The sequence below is a fragment of the Branchiostoma lanceolatum genome, chromosome 7, assembly GCF_035083965.1.
Source record: "Branchiostoma lanceolatum isolate klBraLanc5 chromosome 7, klBraLanc5.hap2, whole genome shotgun sequence".
In the NCBI taxonomy this organism is placed as follows: Eukaryota; Metazoa; Chordata; class Leptocardii; order Amphioxiformes; family Branchiostomatidae; genus Branchiostoma; species Branchiostoma lanceolatum.
The window spans coordinates 12,317,989-12,343,074 of record NC_089728.1 but is presented as its reverse complement, the minus strand read 5'-3'; the positions used below and the strand labels follow the sequence as shown (position 1 = coordinate 12,343,074).

The window sequence follows — 25,086 nt, the reverse complement described above, 5'->3', positions numbered from 1 at the left end:
TTTATCCGTGATCTTCATAATTATGGTTTTATGAAGGCAAAATATTGGAACATTTCTTAGTTTGCGAATAATTTGTAAAATTTCCCATCGTGCTTCGCGGCCCATGCTCTTCCTTTCCGCCATCTTGCTGAAAATGGTGAGCCACTCCTGTAGATTTCCCCACAAAAGTAGACTCCAAAAGCACATTTTACTCATTTTTCTGACCTAAAAATCGAACTTGTCGTTGTTCACATGTCATAGATTATAATTTATGGAGACAAGTTCGGCTGCATGCTTCTAATTTGTTAAGAATTGTTCTTCTCTGTGGGAACTCTTCCATGCCATGCCGCATGCCGTTTGCAACTTGCCTCTGCGGATAGAAAGTCGATGTGGCTGCATCAAGCTCCTAAAGATTATAACACCACAAGAAGTCAAGATGTACCACCGTTGTTTTAACTTTTGTTGATATGAGCCATAAGACATATAATTTGGTAATTTTTTATGTTCTTACAAGAACTGTGATAAAGTTAAAGTACCCAAGATATACTATTTTACTGGAAGCTGTAAAATTTGTATGATTTTTTTTTACGTGAGAAGAATTAAGGGGGTTCTATTTAATGTACTGCAAGAGTAAAGCTGGACTCGTCGCCCACGGACGAGCCCACCGACGCTGAACTGATCGTCCGGCAGGATGAAAAGGAACTGATGATGATGATTTAATGTACAAAAAGAGAACCCCACTTGGTTGTATGCTGTTGCTATGCGTGCAGAAATTATCTTACATGAGCAAATGTACACCAAATTTGGCAAAATATGTACTCCGAGAGATAAAGTAGCGCCATGCTTGTCATGTACAAATGGAAGAAAAAAGTGTGTGTTTAACTTTTGCTGGTTTGAAAAGTTGTTGCTGATACATGTTCCAGTGTGAGTGAAGTGTGATGTCCTTCATGTACAGGTGTACAGACGGTTTGTTGAGATCGGCCGCGTGGCCTTCGTGCGGTTTGGACCGGATGAGGGCAAGCTGTGCACTGTGGTGGACATTGTCGACCAGAACAGGGTGAGTAGCTTTATGTCATCAGCCATGCTTACCAGGAAGGGGCAGCAAGAGCCTTTAACATTTAGCTCACTTAAGTAGCCATTTGGCACCCAATTCCCTTTTGGTTATGGAGTTAGGCAGCAGGGAGAAAGTTAAGCAGGGCTCCGCTGTATAAGCACAACAGAAATGACTAGGTCAGTCCATAACAGGTGCAGCGGCGACCGTCACTGCAGCCTTTTTTGACGGTGTCAAGTATCTGTTTTATTCAACTTATGTCAGATCACATATGTTGTAGCAATTGTATATTGTTGTACCATAAATATGTAATGGTACATGTATATGTTGATAGAGTTATTAGGACTCAAATGAATGTGTATCTCTGTTATATTGTATCTGAACCTTACCTCTTCCCTCATGACCTCAATGAAAAGCGGCCTGGGTGCCGATTTGAGCTTATCATGAATAGACAAAGGTTCAAACAAACAAACAAATGGTGGCTTTGGATGCTCATTGGCCCTTTTGATACTGCCTTCGATAGATCTGCTTGGAGATTAGCTTGTTAGGGGTATGCAGTTATTTTCATCGATCAGATGAGTACGAACCGGTTGAACTTCAATGTGAATATTTTGAAGTACTGGGCTAAACTTTTATTACCATATCGAAGATGTAGGTAAATTGTGACAGTCCTACTCCTTCCGCCAGAATTCTATGGAACTGAATCCCTTTCAGAAGCGTCAGAATTTTTGCAAAAACTAATCAGAATTTCAGAAAATCATCTCTGGACAGTTGTCGCTTAGCAGATAACTGCTTCAACTTTTTTTTCTCGCATTCTCAGTTAACCAAGCCAACTGCTTCCAAACTATAAGTACATGCTCATCTATGTCATATGAATTATGATTGTGAGAAATTGTACTGTCTGGGGCATTCTTACTTGAGCACTTCCCCTCCTGTGGGGTATCTGCCATTCTTTGAATGCCAAATCAAGGTTCCTTCTCCACCGAGACTGCTGTCTATGTTTGCTTTCTCAACTAAAAAGGAACAACAATTAACATTCAGGAGGGCATCTTTTTGTACCAACATTTTCAGAAGTTTTGTCGCAGAAGACTTAACATTAATTATGAATTATAATCTTTGAATGCCAAATCAAAGCATTGTTCCTTCTCCTTGGAGACCACTGTCTACATTTGAGTTGCTCAACAGTATAGTTTCAGTACAACCAGAAGTGTAGGCTATACTTGTAAACAAAGCAAAGATAGACTGCGTATCTAATGGTAAAACTGATTTCTCTCTTCAGGCTCTTATCGATGGCCCCAACATCCGGCGTAAGGCCATCAGCTTCAAGTTCCTCCATCTGACCGGGATCGTGATCACCATCGCGCACGGCTGCGGCACCAGTGCCGTGAAGAAGGCGTGGGAGAAGGAGGGCGTGGAGGAGAAGTGGTGCCAGTCCACCTGGTACAAGAAGCTCCAGATGAAGGCCACGGTACGACACTGGTTTTTGTTTGGTTCTTTGTGCCTTTATTTGGTCAGGAAAGCATGATGTAGATGATGATGATGATAAGCATGATTCATCCAGTAGGTCATGATGACATCATAATGAACAGGTAACAAAAGGCTTCTTCTTGAAACTATGCTCCCAAACTTTGAAATTGAAATAAACATGAAATTATACTGGGCATTCTTACTGGAGCACTTCCCCTCCTGTGGGTTATCTGCCATTCTTTGAATGCCAAATCAAGGTTCCTTCTCCACCGAGACTGCTGTCTATGTTTGCTTTCTCAACTAAAAAGGAACAACAATCAACTGTCAATCAGTAGGGCCTCTTTTGGGACCAACATTTTTCATTGTTGGTGTGACAGAAAAATCAACATTGATTATATCACATGAGATCTTTGCCTGATCATAAATTTTAATTTTTTTTATGTACAATGTAATGCCCATTGTAACCACACCTTACCGTGTTTGTTTTTCATTATTACAGAGAAGACAGCTCTCTGACTTTGACCGCTTCAAGTTGATGAAGGTCAAGCAAAGGGTAAGACATCATACATGTATTAGATTGGAGTAAGATTTGAAGATGCCATAGTACTCACTGTACTGGCTGCATAGTGTAGTTTGACTTACAGTACTGTTTTATCACTTCCTGTTGGTAGTAAGCATCAGTGAGGTGGTTTGATTGTTGCATGACTTTTGTTAATATGGAATCTTGGTTGATGTATGTCTACTTTCTTGCTGACTTTCTCATGTTGTTCTTTAGCGTTCCTGGCTGATTAAGATGGAGATGGGCCGTCTGAAGAAGGCGCAGAAGAAGTGAACAGCACCAGGGCCTAAAAATCTGTGGTAGACGCAAATAAAATCTTACTAAAAACATTTGAAACTTGTGCTGTTATTTTTGTCTTGGCTACTTGGTCGGTAGAAGCTGAAGAAATTTTACAACCTTTAAGAGTAAACGTGCAAAGAGTATCTTTACTACAGTTCTGCACATAGGAAATGTGATGGAAGAGTGTTGAAGTGTTGTGCACAGATGTATTAGTATTCTCTACATCTTGATTTGACATCTGCTTCCAGATGGGCTAAGGTTTACAAATGCTGTTGAAAGTAGCATACTTCCCACTGTATTAGAGTTCCCTTGTATTTGTCGCACTGTAAAGTGACCAGTGATAGTCCAGCTAGTCAATGTCAACATGATACTGTGAAATCAGTTTTATTTTGCTATTGTTGCACCAAATGGAATTCAAGTGGGTAAAGACAATGGTTACTATCAAGTAGGTGTGGATACTGGTTCGGCTTAATAAGGTCCAAGTCTAAGTTTAGGTCCAGAGATTTAGGTTCAAGTCCGGAACTGAACCTGGACCTGATCCTGTCCAGTTGATGTTTTGTTTAATTAGACCAATATTAAGCATAGAGAATAATGCTGACACGCACGACTATAAAAGTTTCTTGGTGAGAAGACTTTCAAGATAAACCAGTATTTGATATTTGAATGTTGCACTTATTTTAAATGGCTTTTTTGTCGGAGGGAAGACTCAAAACGCTTTTTATAAGACAAAAGAGAAAAATATATTTGTACTTTGTTCGGGTTTTTTTGGACTCAGGTTTTTGGCTTTCAGGTTTTTTGGACTCGGTTCTTGGATGTTATAAAGGTCCGAATCAGGTCCAGCGAACCGGTATCCACCCCTACTAGCAAGGATCTTTAGAAAAAAGAAGGTAGTTTTATACAGTAGAGGTTCCCAAAATCAAAAATATATAGCCAGACCCTGCTATCTTACATGATAGACCACCATCACAGCTGAGCAATAAAAGGTAAGACCAGAGCATTGTTTATTCCTTCACCCCAAAAGGAAGCCACCCCATAAAAGAACAATGACTCGCATATTAAATGTAGTTTATTTCATACAATTTTATAATCACAGCAACTCGACTTAATTGCTCACAGGATGATGATAATATGACAGAAGGAATGATACCTTTATTTGCATATTCCTGTTGAAATTAATGTAATGCTATGCCATGGTTTTCTACCCTTTTTTTGTATTCAACAATAGACCTATGTGACGTACATGGACTGCACATATCTATCAATTTTTCATACATTGACTGCTATTTCCGTAACTGACAAGGCCGATTTGGGTTTAGTTGCTTGTCAATAAGATGTTATTCATAGTTTCTTTGATATCTATGTCTCATGTGTAGTGTTATAACTTGCGTATTTACTCACAGACCGTACGTCAGATCCAAACTTTACTACTTTTCATGGATTCTGTAAGGTATTGCGCAGATGTGGAGTACTATGTTGCTCTAGTATCTGTCAGCGTTCTGTGGATAAGACTGGCTATATTCTCATGGTAAACCTCCATCATGCAAGCTTGATGCATCCTGGCTTAGACTCTGTCATCATGATACCTTTGGCATGAAAATGAAAGAGGAAGACGCAATGTTACGCTACAGATATGTTTTATTATTATTGGGTGTATTAGAACAAACAGGGAAGTAAAGATTTGACAAATGTGTGTGGTATTGGTGCACAACCTAACGAGTTGACAGAGAGAAGACTCCTTGGTCCAGGTGACAACCTACAGAGCCAGGTACGATAACCACAGAATGTAGATGAGCCGGCCCAAAAGGCAGATAAGGAAGCGTTAAAGATCACTTCCGATGCGGGTCGTCCTGATAAAGGCCTTTCAATAAGAAGTGACGGATGGCATGTTCTCTCATCAAATATTCATCGTCGAGCGACGTTTGACACGCCAGCGCCTCAGAACCGCAACAAAGACTTAGCAACCGTACAACATATCGGGGAAGTGAGATGGAAACTACCAAATAACGATGACTTAGGGTGTTGGAGAAACCGCTAGAAAAGCATGAGATAACGAGAGCAACGGAACATGGAATCGGTGAATTCTGCTGTCGTGGGCACCGGAGACGGTCAGGAGCCGAAAGTTAGACACAGTATTGACATGAAAATTGACGTGGATTCCACAGTATGTGATGGCCGAGATTCCTTTCAGCCGGACCAGGCACCTAGTGACGATGAAAAAATCATGGAGGTTCAGACAGACGTCTTAACGAACGCGTTGGAAGAGGAGAAATATGACCTGGATAGTTCCTATGATGAGGACAGTTCCGACTCGGAGTTCTCCATGGAGGAGGAGGAGTACCACAGCGATGTCTTCCTGGATGAAGACGAGGACCAGGATCCGCCCGAGCCCGGCATGACGCCCAGAATGGCGCTGAAGGGAGACATGGAAGGTAGCCAAGGGTGACGTTATTAATTTATCAGTCACCGTTTACTAAATCGTTCTGAGAAATATATAGTTTTAAGGGCACGAAGTTGGAAGTCTTATCAGCTTACTACGGGATGCACTGTTAGGTTATAGTTGAGAGTGTGCTTCTTAAATTTCTAAGCCTGATAGAATCGCGCTCCCGGACAACGGGAGGTTGCATTATACAGACTAGCTTCTTTCTGTACTTTCGAACTACATGTATGGTATTTGTTATGAATATCCGTCATGAATTGTTATGGGAGTATAACGTTGACGTGTATTCAGGTTTAAACATTTGGTAGGCATTCCAGATTTAATCAAACTTTAAAGATCTTTAAAGTAGCAATTGTTTAAAGGTTGAGAGTTTTATTTCGTTCTATACCCGTTCGGTGCTAGCTATAGATTCAGGAATTATTAAGCGTGTGTGTGAATGGGGGAGGGGGGTGTAGCTGCATCCGAAAGGTGTCTGAATCCCAGCTTGATACGTAGTGAGATTCATAGGAGACACGGAAATTGAATTTTCCGAGAAGGCTTTATAATCTTTTCAGACAAAGCGTCTTGACGAAATAAGTGGGTTTGGTCATTTCAGAAGGTTCTCTATCAATCTATTAAATCTGGTTATCGACGCATAATCATGCTCTGAACGCTTTTAATTTCCCTCTGTCTTGAATCAAGTTTCCAACATGTGTGCTTTTGTCCTTAACGGCATATTCGTAAGGCGCGACAGGGTGTTTACTCTCACGTGACCATGACGTAAGTGCTATCCGCCATGCTGGATGGTACACCCGGAAGTTAATTGTGTTTACGACATTGAACAAATGCAAATGTGTAGGTCTGACTCTCGAAGGTTCAACCAACCTGCATGGTTGCTGTGACGTCATGTGCAAAATTGTGCCTGAACGCGATAGACATGGCGGAATATACAGAGGACAAATGTCTGAGGGCAAATAGTATCACGGAAAGTCCCGTTCGCTTTATGGGGTTACCAGTGGGCAGTTATCTACTATATGACACTGGTTGACTGGTAGAAAACATTAGGTGCCTAAGTGACAAGTTTAATATCTAAGCTGTTAAACAACAATGTAGTGATAAAACACTAAGACACAAGAGAACCAAGGGGTTGACCATTGGGGTAGAAACACGTCGCTACTTAAAAACGTCACTTAAAAGGCCACTTAAAAAGAGATCAACGGCAGCAGGAGCCTTTCTTTCATCTTTCCATTGTAGAAAAGACGTGGACTTTTAAGTCATTCTCTTACCGGCCGTTTCAAAGGACTAAAACATGTACCCCAGTTTCGTGCAAGATTTTCTCTACGGAGTGGCTCTTTGTGCACTAACTCTGTCGGGACCAATTACAGGTATAACGTGAGGGGGAATCAAAGACGACGTCAGGAATTAAGAGTCAGACGCAGCTGATGTTCGCTACGCACGGGTCCTGCAACAGAACTACCTGACCCTGATACATATCATTCTTATTTTATCATATTATATTACATCGTAAGCAGTTCAGTCTGACAGACAGGTGAGCGACATGGAGCAGGCAGAAGGACAGCTCTGTGGCGCTGATGAGGAAACTTCGGGAGGTCGGTGCATGGTCCTCTCTTTAGGCTCCTATCACATACGCCATACGACAGAATTACGACAGTAGATTGGGTACATTATTGGGACAGTCGTGAATGTGTCATACAGATGTCTTGTGACTTACGGAATAGGTTGTCGTATATCCTCCTGTCGTATGTCGCTTCTGTCATAGTTTTGTCATTGCTTTATCTATCACCTGTTCGTGTGTGCAGCATAACTCGAGATCGATGGATCTTCGTGATATTTAGAAGGTGGGTATGTATCGTGAAAACAAAAGTCAAGTTCCTTAAAATATATGTGCCTCCTATAGTTAGCGGTTTTCTACGACAGTGCAGTGGAACTTCTGCTTTTGATATCTCGTGTTTTCACTGCAAATCAGTATGTGATAAGGGGTGTAGCCTTTTTTCATCACTTTTTTTGTTGTTATTTAGATGTACCGGGTAAACAAGAGTACCTGGACACGTGTAAACAGTTGGGTGTGGTTCCGGTCTGGTCTTTTGTCCGGATGATGCGGGTTTATCGACTCCGGATCCGGCACCGCAGTCTCGGGCCCCTGGGAACGAGAGCGATCTGCGTTCCTGTCGCGGTAAGTAACCTTTGGATTTGTACGTATCTTAGTTGAAAATTTAGTCTAGCTGTTCAAATATGAGAGCTTAACGTTAATTACTACAAAGCAATGTGAAAACGTATTTGCCGATCCTTTTGGCCTTTCTCAAGATACCTGGCCCACTACTCCGACAAGTGACCTTTTGGAAACGTGTCTACAGATATTTCCCACTGAACTGAAAATGTATAAAGTAATGTGGGGTTATCTGCATACTTGTGAAGGGTAGAGCTCCCAAAACTACATGTCGCATTGTTGTTGTTTATTTCATCAACCTCATATATTGCAACAAACTTGTATGCATATAAATAAATATTGCTTCTGACAGCTGAGTCCGTATATCACTGCCCTTGACCTTGAGGATAACGGTATGGGAGCAGAGGGTGCCTGGCACGTCACCGAGCTGCTGAAGAGCAACCAACTCATCACCACAGTGGTGAGTAACCACACACACTGAACACGTCATCATAGTGCTGAGTAACCACACACACTGACTACGTCACCACAGTGGTGAGTAACCACACACACTAAACACCTCACCACAGTGGTGAGTACCCACACACACTGCCTACGTCACCACAGTGGTCAGTAACCACACATACTGAACACGCCACCATAGTGGTGAGTAACCACACACACTGGTCATGTCACCACAGTGGTGAGTAACCACACACACTGACCACGTCATCACAGTGACGAGAGACATCACACACTGGTCACGAAATGGTGGAACATCCCAAAGCTCCAAAACAATACATGGCTACATGTCAGTTATTATTTCGTTCCCTTAGAATCTGTCCTATAACAACCTGGGACCGGAAGGCGCCCTCGCCGTGGCAGAAATGCTGGTCGAGAACAAAGTCATCACGTCTATAGATCTGTCAGGTGCGTGCTGGGATCATATAGCGTATATCTACTGGATAGTTCTGATCAAAGAGACTCGTATGTTGATAACATATGGAAAACTCTAGATTTTATGAATATCACGAAATTTTGATGTGCACTTATGTGGTGCATGTCTATAAAAGTATATAAGCTACTTGCTATGCGTGATGCAGACGATCCTACTCAAGCTGTCGCTAAAAGTACGAGGACATCTCTCAGACTAGCTTATTGCAGGACATCTGACAGATTATCTAATCCATACAACGACACTGATGTTCATGTTGTATTTTGGTAATTTTTTCAGGGAATCATTTCGGAGAGTCGGAGGGGGTGCATCTCGCAAGGGTATTGAAGGTAATCGTCATTCGAATGTCATTGATGCTTTGTACAAATCCTGTTGATTCCGCGTGCAGTGGGTTCCATATATAGGGATATGATAATGTTGCAACATGAAATGTGTTATATGTGCATAGAATGAAATGAACTAAAGCAAAATAAAATGAGTGCTTTTCTGCAAGAATTATTGCACTTGGCAATTATTAACTATAGTGTTAATTATACCATTGTTACCGTGATCTATATGTATGGCTACGAGACTAGAAATTCGAAAATGAATTGTTCACATCTCTGTTGAAGGTTACTCGACCAAACAGACAGGGGAATAAAACTATTTTTGTCCATTTTATTTTCAGGAGAATACCACTCTACAAGAGCTGATCCTGAAGGAAAACGAATTTAGAGAAAACGGAGCGAGGCTCATAGGAAAAGGTTTAGGTGAGATGAAACGTTCCATTAACACAGTCTTTAGAACTGTGTGGTGCTCCATGATACGATTTTTCAAAAATTCCGTATATGAATGAATGAATGAACTTTATTGCTCAACAATCGTACATGGTACAATGTATAGCATTAAATCAACAATAATACAAGGCTAATCTATCCTACAATTCTAACTACAAAATATTATCGATACCAGTATATGGGTTACAATATAGTCACATGTGGGTAATTCTGTTTCGCCCTTGGAATGATGTAAAGAGAAATTGACCTATGTAGGTAGATATAGGAGTCGGACATGACAACAGCAGATAGAAAATATCGCTTTGTGTACCAGATAGGGTGAAGTTTGTCGTAGAATATGACCGGTCGACTATATGGAAAAAGATACCTGGAAGTCTGTAACACCTGATAAAATTATATTATTTTCTTTTTCTGTACGAGCTGATTTCAATCGACTTCTTACACCTTTTTGTACAGTTCTCAACATCACCTTGCGACGGCTGAACCTGAGCTGGAACCACATACGGAACAAAGGTGCCCTGGCCATCTGCACCGCCATGAAGGTCAGTATGTGGGGAGGGGGGCACAATCACCCATGGAACAATTAAGGGCCCTCAAAGGTCGTGGGGGAGGGGCGACAGCAAATCTTTAAACAATTCGTTTAAGAATCTTGAGCAATTGCTGAAATTGCCACTGTTCTAGCAACGCCGAAATAGTCATGTTACTGTCTATGAACGTATGTTCAAACAATCGGTTGTGTAATAAAACATCTGTTTTGATGATCTTGGCAGAAAAACATGGGTCTGCGTGACCTTGACGTGTCGTGGAACGGGTTCAGTGACGCGGGCACCATCGCTATGGCGGCGACCCTGAAGGTGAACGTGACCCTGACTGACCTGGACCTGACCAATAACAGAATAGGACCGACGGGAGTCCGGGCGATCGCCAACGCGCTGCTGGTCAACCAGGCGCTGACCACGCTCAGGGTGAGTCATCAGTTTGGGAGCTCGAGGGGCAAGTACAATTTGGGTACCATCCTCCATAGTAACCACTGACTTTCTCTTGCTAACCACTGAGCAAGCGATTGAGTCAGCGGTTACTACGGAGGATGGTACCCAGGTTACAAGTACAACCCGACAAAATTAAAATCTCTTCAATAGCCAAAGAGTGAAGTAAAACGCATGAACCCGGAAGTAACAACAACAAAAATATTCGTTCGAGGGCGGAGAGGTTTATAATTGAGAAGAAAGTTTCCTACATTCAATCAAGGATTTTTTAATCTGATTACATAGAAAATTGGAAGTTAAGATTCTTCCATGTCTGTTTTTATCCAAGATGGGGAAGAACAACGTCCCTTACGAGGAGGGCACCATCCTGCTCAAAGCCATCAAGAAGAACAAGAACTCCGCCATGTCTGAACTGGACCTCACGGTAGGCATTCTTTCGGGAACATCGAATATAAGAATCGCTATACTACTGTGCTTATTCTATAAACTGATACCTGATTTAGGTTACTGTAAAGATAGATGGTGTAATTTTCAAGATATCTTTAATGCAGCTGTAGCTACATAAAACGCTGTGAAGTCGCATGTGATGTTTCACGCAAAATGCAGCTGGCCTTATTCTAAAATAGACTTTTTTGACATTAATTTCTTTGAACACCCCACAAGTCACTATATTTTCCTTGGCCCCTATCCCGTGACTGTTTCCTGCCCCTCGCCCTGGTCTACCCCACCCAGTTGGACCTGACGGACAGGCTCCGCTCGGCCAGCCAGATGCTCTCGGTCCTGCCCCTCAGTGACGCCGCCGGCAGCCTGGAGGTAGCCCGGTGTTGGTACCGTGGCTGTGAGCGGCGGTATTTCCTCCCGGAGGGGGATATTCCTGGGGGAAAACAAGACAAAAGACCATAACCATCATGATTAAATGGGCTCAGAGAATGTTGTGATCCTTAAGATTGCAAAGAGGCATCTATAGTACTAGTAGCCAAAGACCCCAGTACACAATAGCTATTGTTGGCGGGAGCAGGCAGAGAATTGATTAGGCATGACCCATTTCGTATTGCAATGTGTAGGTTTTATATCTAGATGGCGCTTCAGGACTCCTGTAGATTGGATGGGCCTGGATATCTATCTCCGAGCAGATGTTGGAATGGAAGATCGTAACGTTCTCCGATGGTCAGAAAACGGCACGGTTTTCTAATCCGACATTTTCCTTGAGATAAACTGGATACTCTAAAACTTACTGTTGATCTTGGCGCGGCATCGGCACACATTTATGACAGCGGCTCGGTACTTCACTCCCAGGAAAACGTACACCAGTGGGTTGAGGAGGGGGTCCAGGTCGTACAGGAGGCGGAGGATGAAGTCCAGACTGCCCAGCAGCGGGACGACACCGCGCGAGGCCGTCTGCGCCAGGCGGGCGAGGTGCAGGGGGAGGCGCGTCACCACGAACGCGGCGGACACGATCAGCACCATCCGAGTCACCCGGTTCCGAGCCTTGAAGACGCTCGTGGTCTGACCAGCCCCGCGCATGTGGTCGTGCAGACGGACGTAGTGTGGCGTCACTACGCACAGCGGCACCAAGAACGCCAGCGTCAGAGCGTAGGACTGTAAGATGACGCCGAACGTCTGGGCGTCCGTACCGTACGGGCTGGCGTACACGCAGACTGGCACAGAGTCCTGAACAACTAGGTGAGAGAGTACCCCACATGGCACGGACAGGACCAGGACCGCCAGCCACACCAGTCCGGAGTACATGGCAGCTCTCGGCACGGTGCGCCTGTGCATGTACTGGAACGGGTGGACCACCGACCGGTACCGCTGAACACCCAGGATGGCCAGGAAACACGAACTGCTGAACATCGTCATGAACAGCAGGTAGTGCATCGTCCGGCAGACTGTTGACCCAGGAAGCCAACTCCAGTCGGTGACCCGGAAGGACATCCATACTGGTCCCATCAGGCAGTGGATACCGTCCGCCAAGGCCAGGTTGAAAATGTACACGTTGGGCACCGTGCGCATTCTCTCGTTCCTGTAAAAAAATGCATCATTTGGTTCCACTTACATTGATACAACATTGAAAAAGCAATAAATCAATAGATAAATAAATATTTCTCGCTACATGAACATGACATTCTATCAGCTAAAGAGGCTAGCAAATCTAATGATGCTCGAAGTGAATACAAAAGAGGCGAAACAAAAATCATTGAAATGTAACGTCATTTGAAACATGAATTGTTCAGTGTCAAAATAAAATAAACTGCCGGCATGCCTCAATTCTTTTATGAAACTCATGGCATACTCACTTGATGATGACGTAAATTACAACTGCGTTGCCTAGCAACCCGGCGAAGTAAACAATGCTGCTGAGAGCCATTTCCGCTATGTCCATGTCCGATAGTGCCGGCCGGAAACCTATGTCGGCTGGGGTGGTGAGGTTAAAGTTCAGCTGGACGCTGGTGTTGGTGACGGACTCGGTCATTTCTGTGCAAGATCTCACTAAAATCCTGAAAAAGAGGAAGAAGGCACTGGTACTATGGAACGTTGTGGCTGATCGTAAGATAGGTCTTACTCCTAATTCCGGACAGAGAAACTGAGTTATATGAAATCAAAGAAGATAAAGTAACATAATGCTCCTTAATTCTTTCCAACGTTGCCTATCAGAGGAATTTCCCCATGAAAGAGACAAAGAGGAACAGTTTTTTTGCGTAAAACCACCATAAAGACTCACCAAGACAGAAATCATCAATGTAACATTGACGTTCAACTTCAAATTACGTCTTGTCGTGATAGAAAAGACCTGAGATTTCTTGTCACCTCATGCATAGTTGGTGATAGAAAGAGTTGTTCGCTGATGAATGATGTTATTAAGAGAGAAGTTTAGCTTAACTTACTATAAATAGATCCCAAAGCTAATGCTGTTGCAAACGAGGGTCTTCAGATCACAGAACATGACAGCGACTATAAATAACAAAGTAATCAGGTAAAAAGGCGATGTCGAAGCGCCGGTCGTATCAGAGGCTGCTATACATGCAGATCAGCACATTGGGTCTCCTATGTTACATTAGAACACTTCAATCTGTCAAAGCCCCTACCTGGTGACACTAGTGCTGTGGCGTTGGGTCTGCTCCTGATGCCAACGTCTGCAGATGAGCTCACACTCGCTTTGAACAGCGTCAAGCCGAAAACAATGATGTTTTTCTTGTGTAGCGTCAGTGAGGACGGCTGGAGCGTTAAGCACACACACACAGTGCCTGACAACCACGCAATAACGGAGATGGTAAAGTGATCAAGGAAAGATTAGCAAACACATCTTTCCGTCTGGCTGTTTGTCGCCATGGATTCGTTGAGTATCGTGGAGAACGTAGTTACGTAACGACTTGGCACAGCATACGTGCACCTTGATAAATGATATATCTTGCGTCAATGACTACAAAAGTATTCCCATGTGTATTCATTATGCTCTGTTCCTGGCTTTTAGTATCGCCTAAAGGCCGCTATTTGTCCATTTAATGTGCATGAAAACTCCCAGTGGAAAGGGGGATGTTTGCATAACCCGGTCTCCAAGCCCACAAATGAGTGATTTTACAACGGCTTTTCTGATAGTGAGAGTTAGATTGTGGTCTAGTTTTATTGGGTAATGAAAATCTAATGACAACAGAGAGATGTGTGCTCAGCTAAATTGTACTTTCAGAATTGGATAAGGTCGAATCTTCCGTTGCTACGGATAAAGAGAAACACGTCTATACATGATTCGTGTTCTATGGGCCATATCGGTTATTTCACCCATATATAGATATCCAGTAAAGAAAATATAAACCAACAGCCCATGAAGTAGATTGCCTTTCAGTGGTGTTTTTGACAAAACGATACCTACAGAAATGACAGGAGCACTAGATACTGGGAACTATGGTAGCGATGCCCGCTATCAGAGAATGCGTTTCAGCTCGAAGACCATTATCTCCTACAAATCTAACACTTTTGCTTGATATTCATTTGGACACATCATTTGGCAAAACCTAGAGATATCAACAAACTTCTGACAGTTGTTATCATTAAAGGGAGTTGCAGTTTTAACGTCTCTATTGTTCCAGGATTGTGCAGTCAGTCAAGACTTCCTACGATTCCTTCGGAAGATCAACAAGCTGAAGGGGAGAAATATGACCGCCATCTACGGCTTCGTACAAAGAAAGGTTGGCGAAACAATTCATCTATACCCTACTACGCACCCCACTTTAGGACAGTCACAAATCTGTATGATTAACTTCAAGACTTAACGCAAATCTCGGTTTTAGTCGTGACTCGCTGATAACAGCGATTGGTGAACAGAGCAATATTAATCTCTGTTCACATGATGAATCAGCAGGTGTAATTATGTTTTTTCTTTGCTGTGTTTGAAGGAAGAGAGGAATGGCGTCCAGTCCTTTACAAAGTCTTCATATTCATACAAAGGCTTTTCATTTTCACTCTCTTCTGTTGACAGGTGATGAAGCAGGAGTGGCAGCAGCCGCTGGAGGACCCCCGCCGGATCTTCCAGGACTACATCCTGCGCAACCACCTGCGCGTCTCCGACGTCTTCCGCCGGTTCGACAAGAAACAGAATATGGTCATCACGGTCGACGAGTTCCGCTCAGGCATGAAGGTAACTCATGTCTTCATTCTAAAACAAAGCAGGGGAAAACTGAAGATATTCATTCACGACATAGATAAGTTAGATATGTGGACACAACTACCCGCATGCGCAGTTTCCTCCTCCGCCATAATAAGCTTATGTGCGCCTTTGTTCTTATCTCTTCGTAACAACGCAATCTAGCCCTGCAGGAGAGAAATATTGAGAAAGTGACCCGGTGTGAAATCCTAAAACGTAAGCCCTGACGGAGCTACATGGCATTGCGCTTAGAGTTCAACCTTTACATAAGCTAAGATTAGCACACTTTACACACAAGTTTTGGGAGTCGACTTGACTTGGGACAGAGTCGACTCCAAGTCGTCTCAGCGGAGTCGACTCAGGACTGTGTAAAGAGAGCCAAAATCGCTGCTATCGTAGCAACTCGAGCGTTCCAGATCACTTCGCGGCCTCGTGTGTAAAAAGAACGCTTCGGATCCAGAGCCGACTCCGCTGAGTCGACTCGGAGTCGACTGAAAACGCGTGTGTAAAGCGGGCCACTGTCCTCCTCCCACAGGAGTCCAACATCATCATGGAGCCGTGGCAGCTGGAGCGGCTCATCAAACAGCTGGACTCTGACGGGGACGGCCTGATCGACTACAGGTCAGCAGGTTTAGTTGCACTATTTATTCTCATTCAGATATCCTTTCCTATCATCATATCATGCATCTTCCTGTATCCGCCGGACTATACTTCACATCTATCCTTTATCTGGCCGTTAACGTTATCTCAAATGTCAGTCGAACTTCAGGAGTTTGACATCTGCAAATACCGCAGAGGTTAGAACGAAACGCATCGTAGAATACGTGTAGTATGATGAAAAATGACCTAGAGAACCGGAATGAATGTGCAAAGACTACAAGTGCAATGTGAGAGATCTGACGTGATGGCCCCAGAATTGGGAAAAATTATAAGTGCCATATACAGTATTCTCTTGGAGGACTTGAAGATTAAAGCAAGTCCATAGGCTTTTAAATATAAAGTTGTTGTATTGCAACCTTGATAAAAATGAATCACCAGTTGAGTGCAAACTTCAAGTCGGGCTTGAGCGTTTCCTTTTGCTTGATATCGAGACTGCCTGTCATAACCTCCCGAGAACCTACCGCCCCCCCCCCGCCAGTGATGGCATACAAACAGGCTCTATGAACGTAACTATTGAGGTTGACATATCTGCCTGATATTCAGTGCATTTGACGTTTTGAAGCATATCCTTTCCCATCGCTTTCTTGTCCATGTGGCTTTATCATTCGTGCCACAGCTTTCAAGTCAACAGATAGTGCTTCTGAAGCGACTCCCAGGTCGTGGTTAAAAGGCATTGAAGACTCGGGGGAAGATTGATAAGTAGATATCTTTGAACGACAACAATCCGAATATCTTTGACCTGTTTTGTCCTCAGTGATTTGCTGGAGGGGCAGCGGAAGCTGGTGCACAAGGAGCGGCGGCAGCTCAAGCGGAAGCTAACCAAGAAGAAGATCAAAGTGGAGGAGAAGAAACAAGTGTTGGAGCAGATGGACGTGGCGCTTCGAGGTCAGTTCCTACAGGCAATATGGATTTGAAAGTTTAAAGTTTGAGAGTTTATCGCAAGTTCTTGCCCGTAGGCTAATTGCAAGTACATGTAACATGAAAAGGACGGAAAGACAATGATGAACAGTACAGCATGTGACTACTCTAAGTAATGGCACTAAAGTAATATAAGACTGCCTACGTATACGCGCTGTATCCTTCGGGGCCACTTTGCAACTAGTACTATTATTTCAGGATAACTACATCGCTATTTGTTGCTCAATCAGCCAAGCAACCAGTTAAACAACCAACAAACAGATAGACCAACCAACCAAGCAACCAGCTATGCACGCAGTGTATGCTACTTGAAACGTCTGACCGTTTCAAAAATCACATCCAGTTGGTTGAGTAACTGTTATTTGTCGTAACAAGCCATACAGCCTGCCAGAATGGGGGAATTATTTATTTTGATAATGTACGTATGTATACTGATGTTACCCTCTCTATTCCTTTAGCCAAACCACCAAAAGAGCATGTTCCCCCTTGGAAAGCCGTCAGTAAGCTGGCCCTGTTTGCCGCCCGGTCCAACTCAAGAGACTCCAGGCGCAGCAGCATGCTTCAGACGCCCAAGCTCCCCTCCCTGACAGAGGGACATGCTGTCAGTACTGCTGTAAGTCGCTGGACGGCGCTGAAGTCACGGCGATCAGGAGTAATCAGCCAGGCATCGCCGCGCGCTACGTCACAGCTGTCGACCACTACGTCACAGCCTTTGCTGGTCCCGGATGATCCCGAGACGACGGAGCAGCCGATCCTGTCGGCACAGCCGACTCGGAAGATTTCGGGAATCATCGCGCTGGATCGGGTGTCTCCGGTAAAACGATCGGGCACCAACAGGCGGCTGTCGGCTGGCGGGCGGGCGACAAGAGTGACCACCCCACTCACAATGATGTCGATTTTAAGCAGAGAAATGGCCAACTCTCCAGCTCCGAAGTTGGGTGAGGAAAACCAGAACGATAAATAAAAGCACGAGTGATATCCTCCACCAATGCGTTACACATTCCTCTACTACTAGACTCTACTACTCTGACTGTCTTAAAGACGCTCAATTTTGATAGGGTGGCTATTATCTATCATAGTAACTTATGCTTTATTAGCAGCGAGTTTTGAAGTTGTCTCAAAACACATTAGTTTATCACTTTTCATGGTTATTGTGTTGTTTTGTCTTCTCGTCTGTATCTAGTGTTGGTGAGGTTAAAGAATCCACAGTGTTCAAGTAAATATACTTGTAAGTACGCGAGTGAAAAAACAAACATTTTCACTTCAGGTTCACTATTAAAAAAGAAAATTGTGGATGAAATCACACAACATTGATAATGTATTCCAAGTAAATGTGCTTCGAAGCAGTGGCGCAAACTTCACACATGTCACATGGTAATGTTATTGTTGATATTAAACCATGTACTCTGTATAAGCTATATATGGTTACATGCTCAGTCCGTGTCGGCAATTGAACATCGATCTTGACTGGCATTGTTTGCGTTGTAAAGACTTGGTCTAATTAAAGATACTGTAATGAATGAACGTCGTAACATGGTGTATATTTGTCAAAGGGTGGTAGGGGTTCAAGGTCAACAGCGTGGTTATACGTAGCAACGAAGTACAAGTACATCGATTGTGATTAGTACTGCGATTCGTAGGAATCGTCTGATCCAGCCCCCGTTGTCGGTCGTACTATATCAATTCCACGGGGGGGCTGATCACTCGGAACTTTTACGTCATGGATTCGTAAAAATAAATCTTATGTATTTCCAAAAAGCAAGTCTGGGGACAATCGTTTCTTCTTATCATTTTTTTCACAAACTCTGTACCAATATAACATGCAATGTTGCCAACGCTTGGCGGTATAGAACTCTTCATAACGTCATTGACTATGCAATTTCCGCCGTATGTCAGCTTTATGTAGCATTTATTAATGACATCTGATGAAGAAATGATATTAGATCATGGGTATAGTTGATTTTCTTTCTGGCTTAAAGGTGATGATAATTTACTGAAAATACCGCGGTACCCTAGGGCCTGGAATAATCGCTGACAAACGTAGGAATGGGGATCCATGAGGATTTCTATATTATAACTTGCTTTGTATAAGTCTCAGAACGTAGAGCAAGAGATTAAGGGGCAAGATATCGCATTGAGGAAATACCCCGATTTAAGACTGAATGCCTTAAAGAGGACATGCCATTGGCAGTGTTGAAAGCTGATAAAAGATGTGTCTGTGCCTGTCGTCAATAGAAAATGCCCCTCCGATGGCCTCACTTGATATTACACACACGCGGATTATCCAGAGGACGAGTCGTCACAGAGCACTGCATGAGCAGGTCATCTGAGAATTGGAAAATGCTTTTTTTGACTTTTGAAGGCTCTGCCAATTGGCGCCCACATCCTCGTCTCTCAGTTCTCTTGATTGCGTAAAAATGTCATTTCTTTAAACAAAACTCTTAATTCTAAAGGTCGCGAGATACCTCTATGAAATTGTGAATATATATAAATATATATGAGTGGGTTTGTGTGTGTGTGTGTGTGTGTGTGTGTGTGTGTGTATGTGTGTGGGTGGGTATGTGTGGGGGGGGGGGGTATGTGTGTGTGTGTTTCACAATTTCATAGAGGTATCTCTACGACCTTTAGAATGTAAAGTGTTTTGTACAAAGAAATTATGTTTTTCGGCAATCAACAGAACTGAGAGCCGAAGCGGAAATTGAATTGGCACAGTCGTGTCCGTCCATTGGTTACCTCAATTTATATCACTCGCCTTCAAGCTCTGATACTAGTCATCGTAGTCATCGTGTTGTGTAATGCATTCAGGACGTAAAAAATAGATACTGGACAACGTTAAGTGGATGAAACGTAAGATGGAACCCTAGTTATGGTAATACATGTCCTTGGTGCTGAATACATGGAGGTGATAACTTTACTGCTCTAGGTCTGCTTTGCTGAAATAAGAAAGGCTTACAGTTTAGTGTAGATGCGATCTAAGCAGACATCGGTGTATCGTGGCGGAGTTCAAATGGTGCAGCTGTGATGTGTAGGAAGGAGCTATGACTTGCGACTCGAAAGCCTTGTTTAGTCTTCTCCCTACCTTCCTGTCCAAAGCGAACATCTCGCCTATTGTTGGAGGCGGCTTCTTGTACATTTTCAGACCTTTGTGTGATTTGTACAGTAGGAACTATACGGAGTAGCATTTTATATGAGGCTACACGAATTCACTCATAAGCGTGTGTTTCGAAAGAAAAATAATGTTAGATACCGTAACAGCATTATATCATCTTTCTACGGAAATGTGCCAGTATAGTAATAAGATGTATTTGAGACCCACTGGGAAAAAACACAAATTATACAATCACTACAATAACGACAACAATTCTAATATTCATACGTTTGCCTTTCCGTTGTGTAAGCATTTTGATAAGCAATGAAAGAGTGGGCGAATTCTGTCGTAACTTTCACAAAATAAGTAAAACGAAAGTCGACGCACGTGCGGATGCCATCCATACAAATTACCTATTACACACTAAGTAGCCCTGGTTTGCATGCATCACTCGTGGCCTGGAATCCACAGTCGAGAAACATTATGGGAAGGGATTACAGACTTTTCCATGGTGCACTTACGAGGATGAAGCCTACCGTGTTATTTCGCTGGGTCAGGCGTGTTCAACAGGATTTACAGAACGTGATCAAAATACTTCATTGTTTTGTAGTCAGTAAAGTCAGAATTCAAAATTGCCATCGCCAGAACCGCTGAACGACAAGACGGCCTGACCAGAGGTATGTAGACACGAAACAAAGACAGAGGAGAGGTAAATCATAAGGATAAAGCTTACTAAGACTTTTGCAAACCTCCAAATTTGCAATTGCGAATTATCGAGACAGCTATATAGAAATATGATAACGAAAAGATTATGAGCTTAGGAAGCTATTGACGTTAGCACGCAGCCTGGAATAGCTATCTAGGACATAAATAGGAACATAAATTGATTCCCTTTACTGTCTCTTTACTGTCCCTTTACTGTCCCTTTACTGTCACGTTTCGTCTCCGCAGCTGTAACATCCCGCGAGTAATCATATCGATGATGAGAATGTAAAATGGCCCGTTTGAAACCTGCTTGATTGCGTAGATCTGCTGTTCATTTTTCCGCTTTGTGTGACGACAAATCGTCTCCTCTGTCCCAGTGGATGTGTAAATTTATGTAAATCTATTCAACTCATCACGTGATGAACATCTCGATGCATGCAATTATTCAACTAATGTAGTAATGATGAAGTCGCATGTGGATTTGTTTTATATTCATAAGAAATATCGATATAAGAGGCATCATTATATCATTTATTTTTTATCTAACAGGTGGTTATGTATTAGGTTAAAACATTTCCAACCGACTCAGCATACTCAAAAAGGTATGGTAGAGGGGTTATAACTATCTTTAAAGAGTATGATATGGCGTTTCTGCACGTTTGTAATGTAGCTATCCCACAACTCACAGTTACGACCCGGTTTTACAGAGATTGGGAAAGTCCTTCCGTTTGATTTGCACGAAAGAAACGAATCAGCCCATGGTTCAAACAAAGTTTGATCTTCCCAAACAGTATTTTGTGAGGCAACTGGTCACTACTGGTCATACATCCGCGTCAGGCCAAGGGCAGAGCTAGCGGTCAATCTGATTTTGGTTCCATATACGCCACAAGACTTGAAAAGCAATATTGATGGTGAAATACAGTATCAAAGTTTCTGCTATTTTTCATGCGAAGACCGAAGCCAGGTTGTTTCTGAGAACTGCGCCATGACAGATATCCCTGCCATCTCCCACGCTCGCTGATACTATCATCTCCGTACTAGTCATCTCCAGCGGACTAGTCATGACGGATCGCCGTGTCCCCTGGCATCGGCAGGAAAGGTCGGGCGCCGTCCATCTTTCCGTCTAACGTTAAGTCAATCCTTTATTGACTCAAAGGCGACGTGAAGAATTGGCTACATATTGTTTCACGCTCACCTGGGGGCAACCAAGGCAGCAATAGCAACGGCATGCCGATTTACTTTACAGTGCCAAATTGTCGAAGAGGTGCACTGCACCGCCTTTCAGTCTCTTTAGACACAACCCAGGTTGTAGTTCCCGACACGGTCATACAAGCGTTCCCACCTTTGCAAATCCGACGACACATCAAATGGAACATAATGAGTCTTATAACAGTTTCCATCCCGTTCAGACTTCCATGGCGTACGGACCTTCACCTCCATTAGTGGAACATTTTGCAATTCTTTAGTCACTCCATTTCCCCAGCACTTAGACGACGCGGCACACAAGTCTGGGTAGTCCGATGAAGCAATCATAGTTATGGGGGCCAGGCGACTGTTTTATGAGGCATAAAAACACCCATTCGATCGCAAGAAGAAATGGAGAACTCCTATACAGTAACGCACACAGTAACACTATCATTACCCAGTAATCAAACTGGCTCGAGCAGCTGGGAGACGACAGGTTTTAATAGTTACCCTCTTGCCAGGTCTCACTGTAGGTTATTACATAAATTTGCAGTAAAAGTCTCACGGACACAACCTCGGAAACTTCGCAAAACCGATTCTGAGTCACGATCGCACTCCCAGTTGTGTCGACTAGTAGATTCGTGCACGAAACAAGAAATGGTCGGTAATATTTCTTTATACCTTGTAACGATTTCAACGTCATTTCATGTACTTCACAATCTCATGTAGATTGTAACAATAGGCCTATTTGAGATTCAAGTTGCGAAGTCCTTTGGATGAAAAAGTAATTTGTTTGATTGATTGGTCGATTGATTGATGGTTGGTTGGTTGGTTGGTTGGATGGTTGGATGGTTGGTTGGTTGTTCGGTCGGTCTTTTGGTTAGTTGGTTGGTTGGTTGGTTGGTTGGTTGGTTGGTTGGTTGGTTGGTTGGTTGGTTGGTTGGTTGCTTGCTTGCTTGGTTGCTTGCTTGCTTGCAAGCTTGGTTGTTTGGTATGTTGGTTGGTTGCTTGGTGGTAGAAAGTGATGTTACATTGCCCTAACAGGCTTCAAGACTTTCCTCGCCGATTGAATGAAATGTAAAGCAGACAATATGTGTATACATGTGGATTCATCAATCGTAGAAGCAGCAGCTGTCGATGCAGATAATGCCACAGCAGGTTTACAGGTGATTCATCTCCCTGCGCGCACCATGTTTCCTACTGATGTCTAGATGGGCGCCAATGGTGTCCGCCGGTAGGAAAGCAGATATGAAGAGATAACAATGATGATCAATGGTGTAGTCATCTCTGATGCGGCAATGATGGAGCTATTGGGGATTGTGCCAATGACCGAAGCCATCGCAGTAATGGTGTAGCAATTGCTGTTTCCAAATGGCCTCCGCATTGTTTATCAATAGATGTAACCATTGATAATGTTGAAATGATGCGTCGTTGGGTCAGTGGTCAACTGCTGTAGCCATTTTCACTGTTTATGTGGCAACAATTTAAATCTAGCTGGTGTATCAAATCCATTGAGCGTTAATTGTGTATCAACGGTTAAAGTCATTGATGTAATGACGGTTGTATCCACTTGTAATTTTTTTTTTTTTTTTTTTATTCAGAAAACAAGATACACATGGACATGGACATAGTGGCGCTACACTCAAGTACATGGACTTATTTTACAGCGCCACAGAAAAACTAAATAAAAATAGACATAGACAATGACAAACTTAAGCCAGTTTCTGAACAAACGCAACAGAAATAAGATAAGATATGACTAAAGTAATGCGTATCAAATTAACGATAGTGAGTAACAACGTAACTGAATATTTAAATACACAAAGTGATTGAAATATGAAATACATAATACATACAACTGTACCGACCCTTGATTTTAAAAGGTAATATTCACAGATGATTCAAGGCGATTCCAAGTAGAAGTACTTAGAACCTCCCTGAATCATTTATAAAGTTTTGTGTCAATAGCATGATTTTGATATTGTAACTGGAGGGTATTGTAGGTGAGCCTTTTAAAAGAACCGCTAGTTTTGCTTTATCAGAAAGATTGTTGAGATCAATGAGATGGCCTATTTCCTGTGTAAAAGTATTGAAGAGTTTTGACCTTTGGTCAGTGTAAGAGGGACAATTCAACATATAATGCAGGACGGATTCACATGGGCATCCACAACTACAAGCAGAACTGGGGGATAAGCTTCGCTTAAAAAGACTTTAATTTAAGTTGTACGTGCCGATGCGAAGTCGGGCAAGAAGGGCGCCGGAGTAGCGGGGACCACGGTTATAATGAGGAGATCGCAGGGGACGGACTAATTTAGTAAGATGGTTTCGAAACAGAGAGTATCTTAAAGAACGAACCTCAGAAGTAAGTTCATTCCAATGAGTTAAACAATAAGGGACGAAAGATTTACTAAATCTATTGGTGGTATGTCTGAAGGATCTTAAGTTGGCTTTGTTCCTCAGGTTGTATGAGGTAACAGAAGAAATTTCAGGAGGAAGTAAATCCTGTAAGTATGGCCGTGTTTGGCCATGGATGATTTTAGAAAACAAACATAATCGATGGATATGACGTCTGCTTGATAGGGTTTCCCAACCAAGTTCTTCGCAGACAGCAGAATAGGACGAGCCTTTGATGGCCCCTGATACAATAAGTGAACAATGGTATTGAATTCTTTCAATTAGACGAGAGTCATCAGCTGTACAGCCATGCCAGACTACATCTGCATACTCGAGACAGGGACGTATAAAAGTTTTATAGATGAGTTCTAAAACGTGACGTGGTAATTTAAATTTAAGAACACTAAAGACATTTACTTGTTTTGAAACTTTGCCGGTTATTTGGCAGATATGTCGATTCCAGGACATATTAGAGGTTAGAACTGTTCCGATATGTTTATGAGACGTAACTCGTGTTATTGCGGACTGTCCAAGGAAAAGAGGAGGGTGACTTAAAGGTGATGTTTTTGCGGAAAAGCATATTTCCTCTGACTTCAAGGGGTTCAGCTCCATTAACCATGCATTGGACCAGGACAAGATTTTAGACAGATCGGAGTTAAGCCGGCCTGCAGATGTAGTTGGACTCTCGACTATTTCAAACAGTGAGCTATCATCGGCAAATAGAAAAGGTAAAGAATCCAGATTGTTAACTATGTCATTAACATATACGAGGAACAGTAAAGGGCCCAAAACGGATCCCTGGGGGACCCCAGCGCCAATCTCGCACCATGGAGAGAATTGTCCATCCAACACAACCCTTTGA

General features: G+C 42.9%; 2 protein-coding genes across 3 annotated transcripts; both read left to right on the top strand.

The window, feature by feature from the left end:
- Positions 1-40: 40 nt before the first annotated feature.
- LOC136439371 (large ribosomal subunit protein eL14-like) lies at positions 41-3,385 on the top strand. 2 transcript variants are annotated; one of them, XM_066434777.1, is made up of 5 exons: positions 41-136; positions 935-1,036; positions 2,310-2,498; positions 2,997-3,050; positions 3,273-3,385. In XM_066434777.1, exons 1-5 carry the CDS (start codon positions 104-106, stop codon positions 3,327-3,329), a joined length of 435 nt encoding a protein of 144 aa, XP_066290874.1. In that variant the 5' UTR covers positions 41-103; the 3' UTR covers positions 3,330-3,385. The 2 variants fall into 2 exon arrangements, with proteins under 2 accessions (XP_066290874.1, XP_066290873.1); XM_066434776.1 differs by lacking the exon at positions 41-136 and adding an exon at positions 352-417.
- A 114-nt stretch (positions 3,386-3,499) lies between these two features.
- On the top strand, positions 3,500-18,376 carry LOC136439369 (leucine-rich repeat-containing protein 74A-like). Its single transcript, XM_066434772.1, has 14 exons — positions 3,500-5,764; positions 7,791-7,945; positions 8,292-8,399; positions 8,755-8,848; positions 9,153-9,202; positions 9,541-9,622; positions 10,106-10,191; positions 10,420-10,614; positions 10,964-11,059; positions 14,721-14,819; positions 15,110-15,268; positions 15,810-15,895; positions 16,689-16,819; positions 17,311-18,376. The coding sequence occupies exons 1-14, from the start codon at positions 5,401-5,403 to the stop codon at positions 17,814-17,816; spliced, it is 2,211 nt and encodes a 736-aa protein (XP_066290869.1). The 5' UTR covers positions 3,500-5,400; the 3' UTR covers positions 17,817-18,376.
- Positions 18,377-25,086: the final 6,710 nt, after the last annotated feature.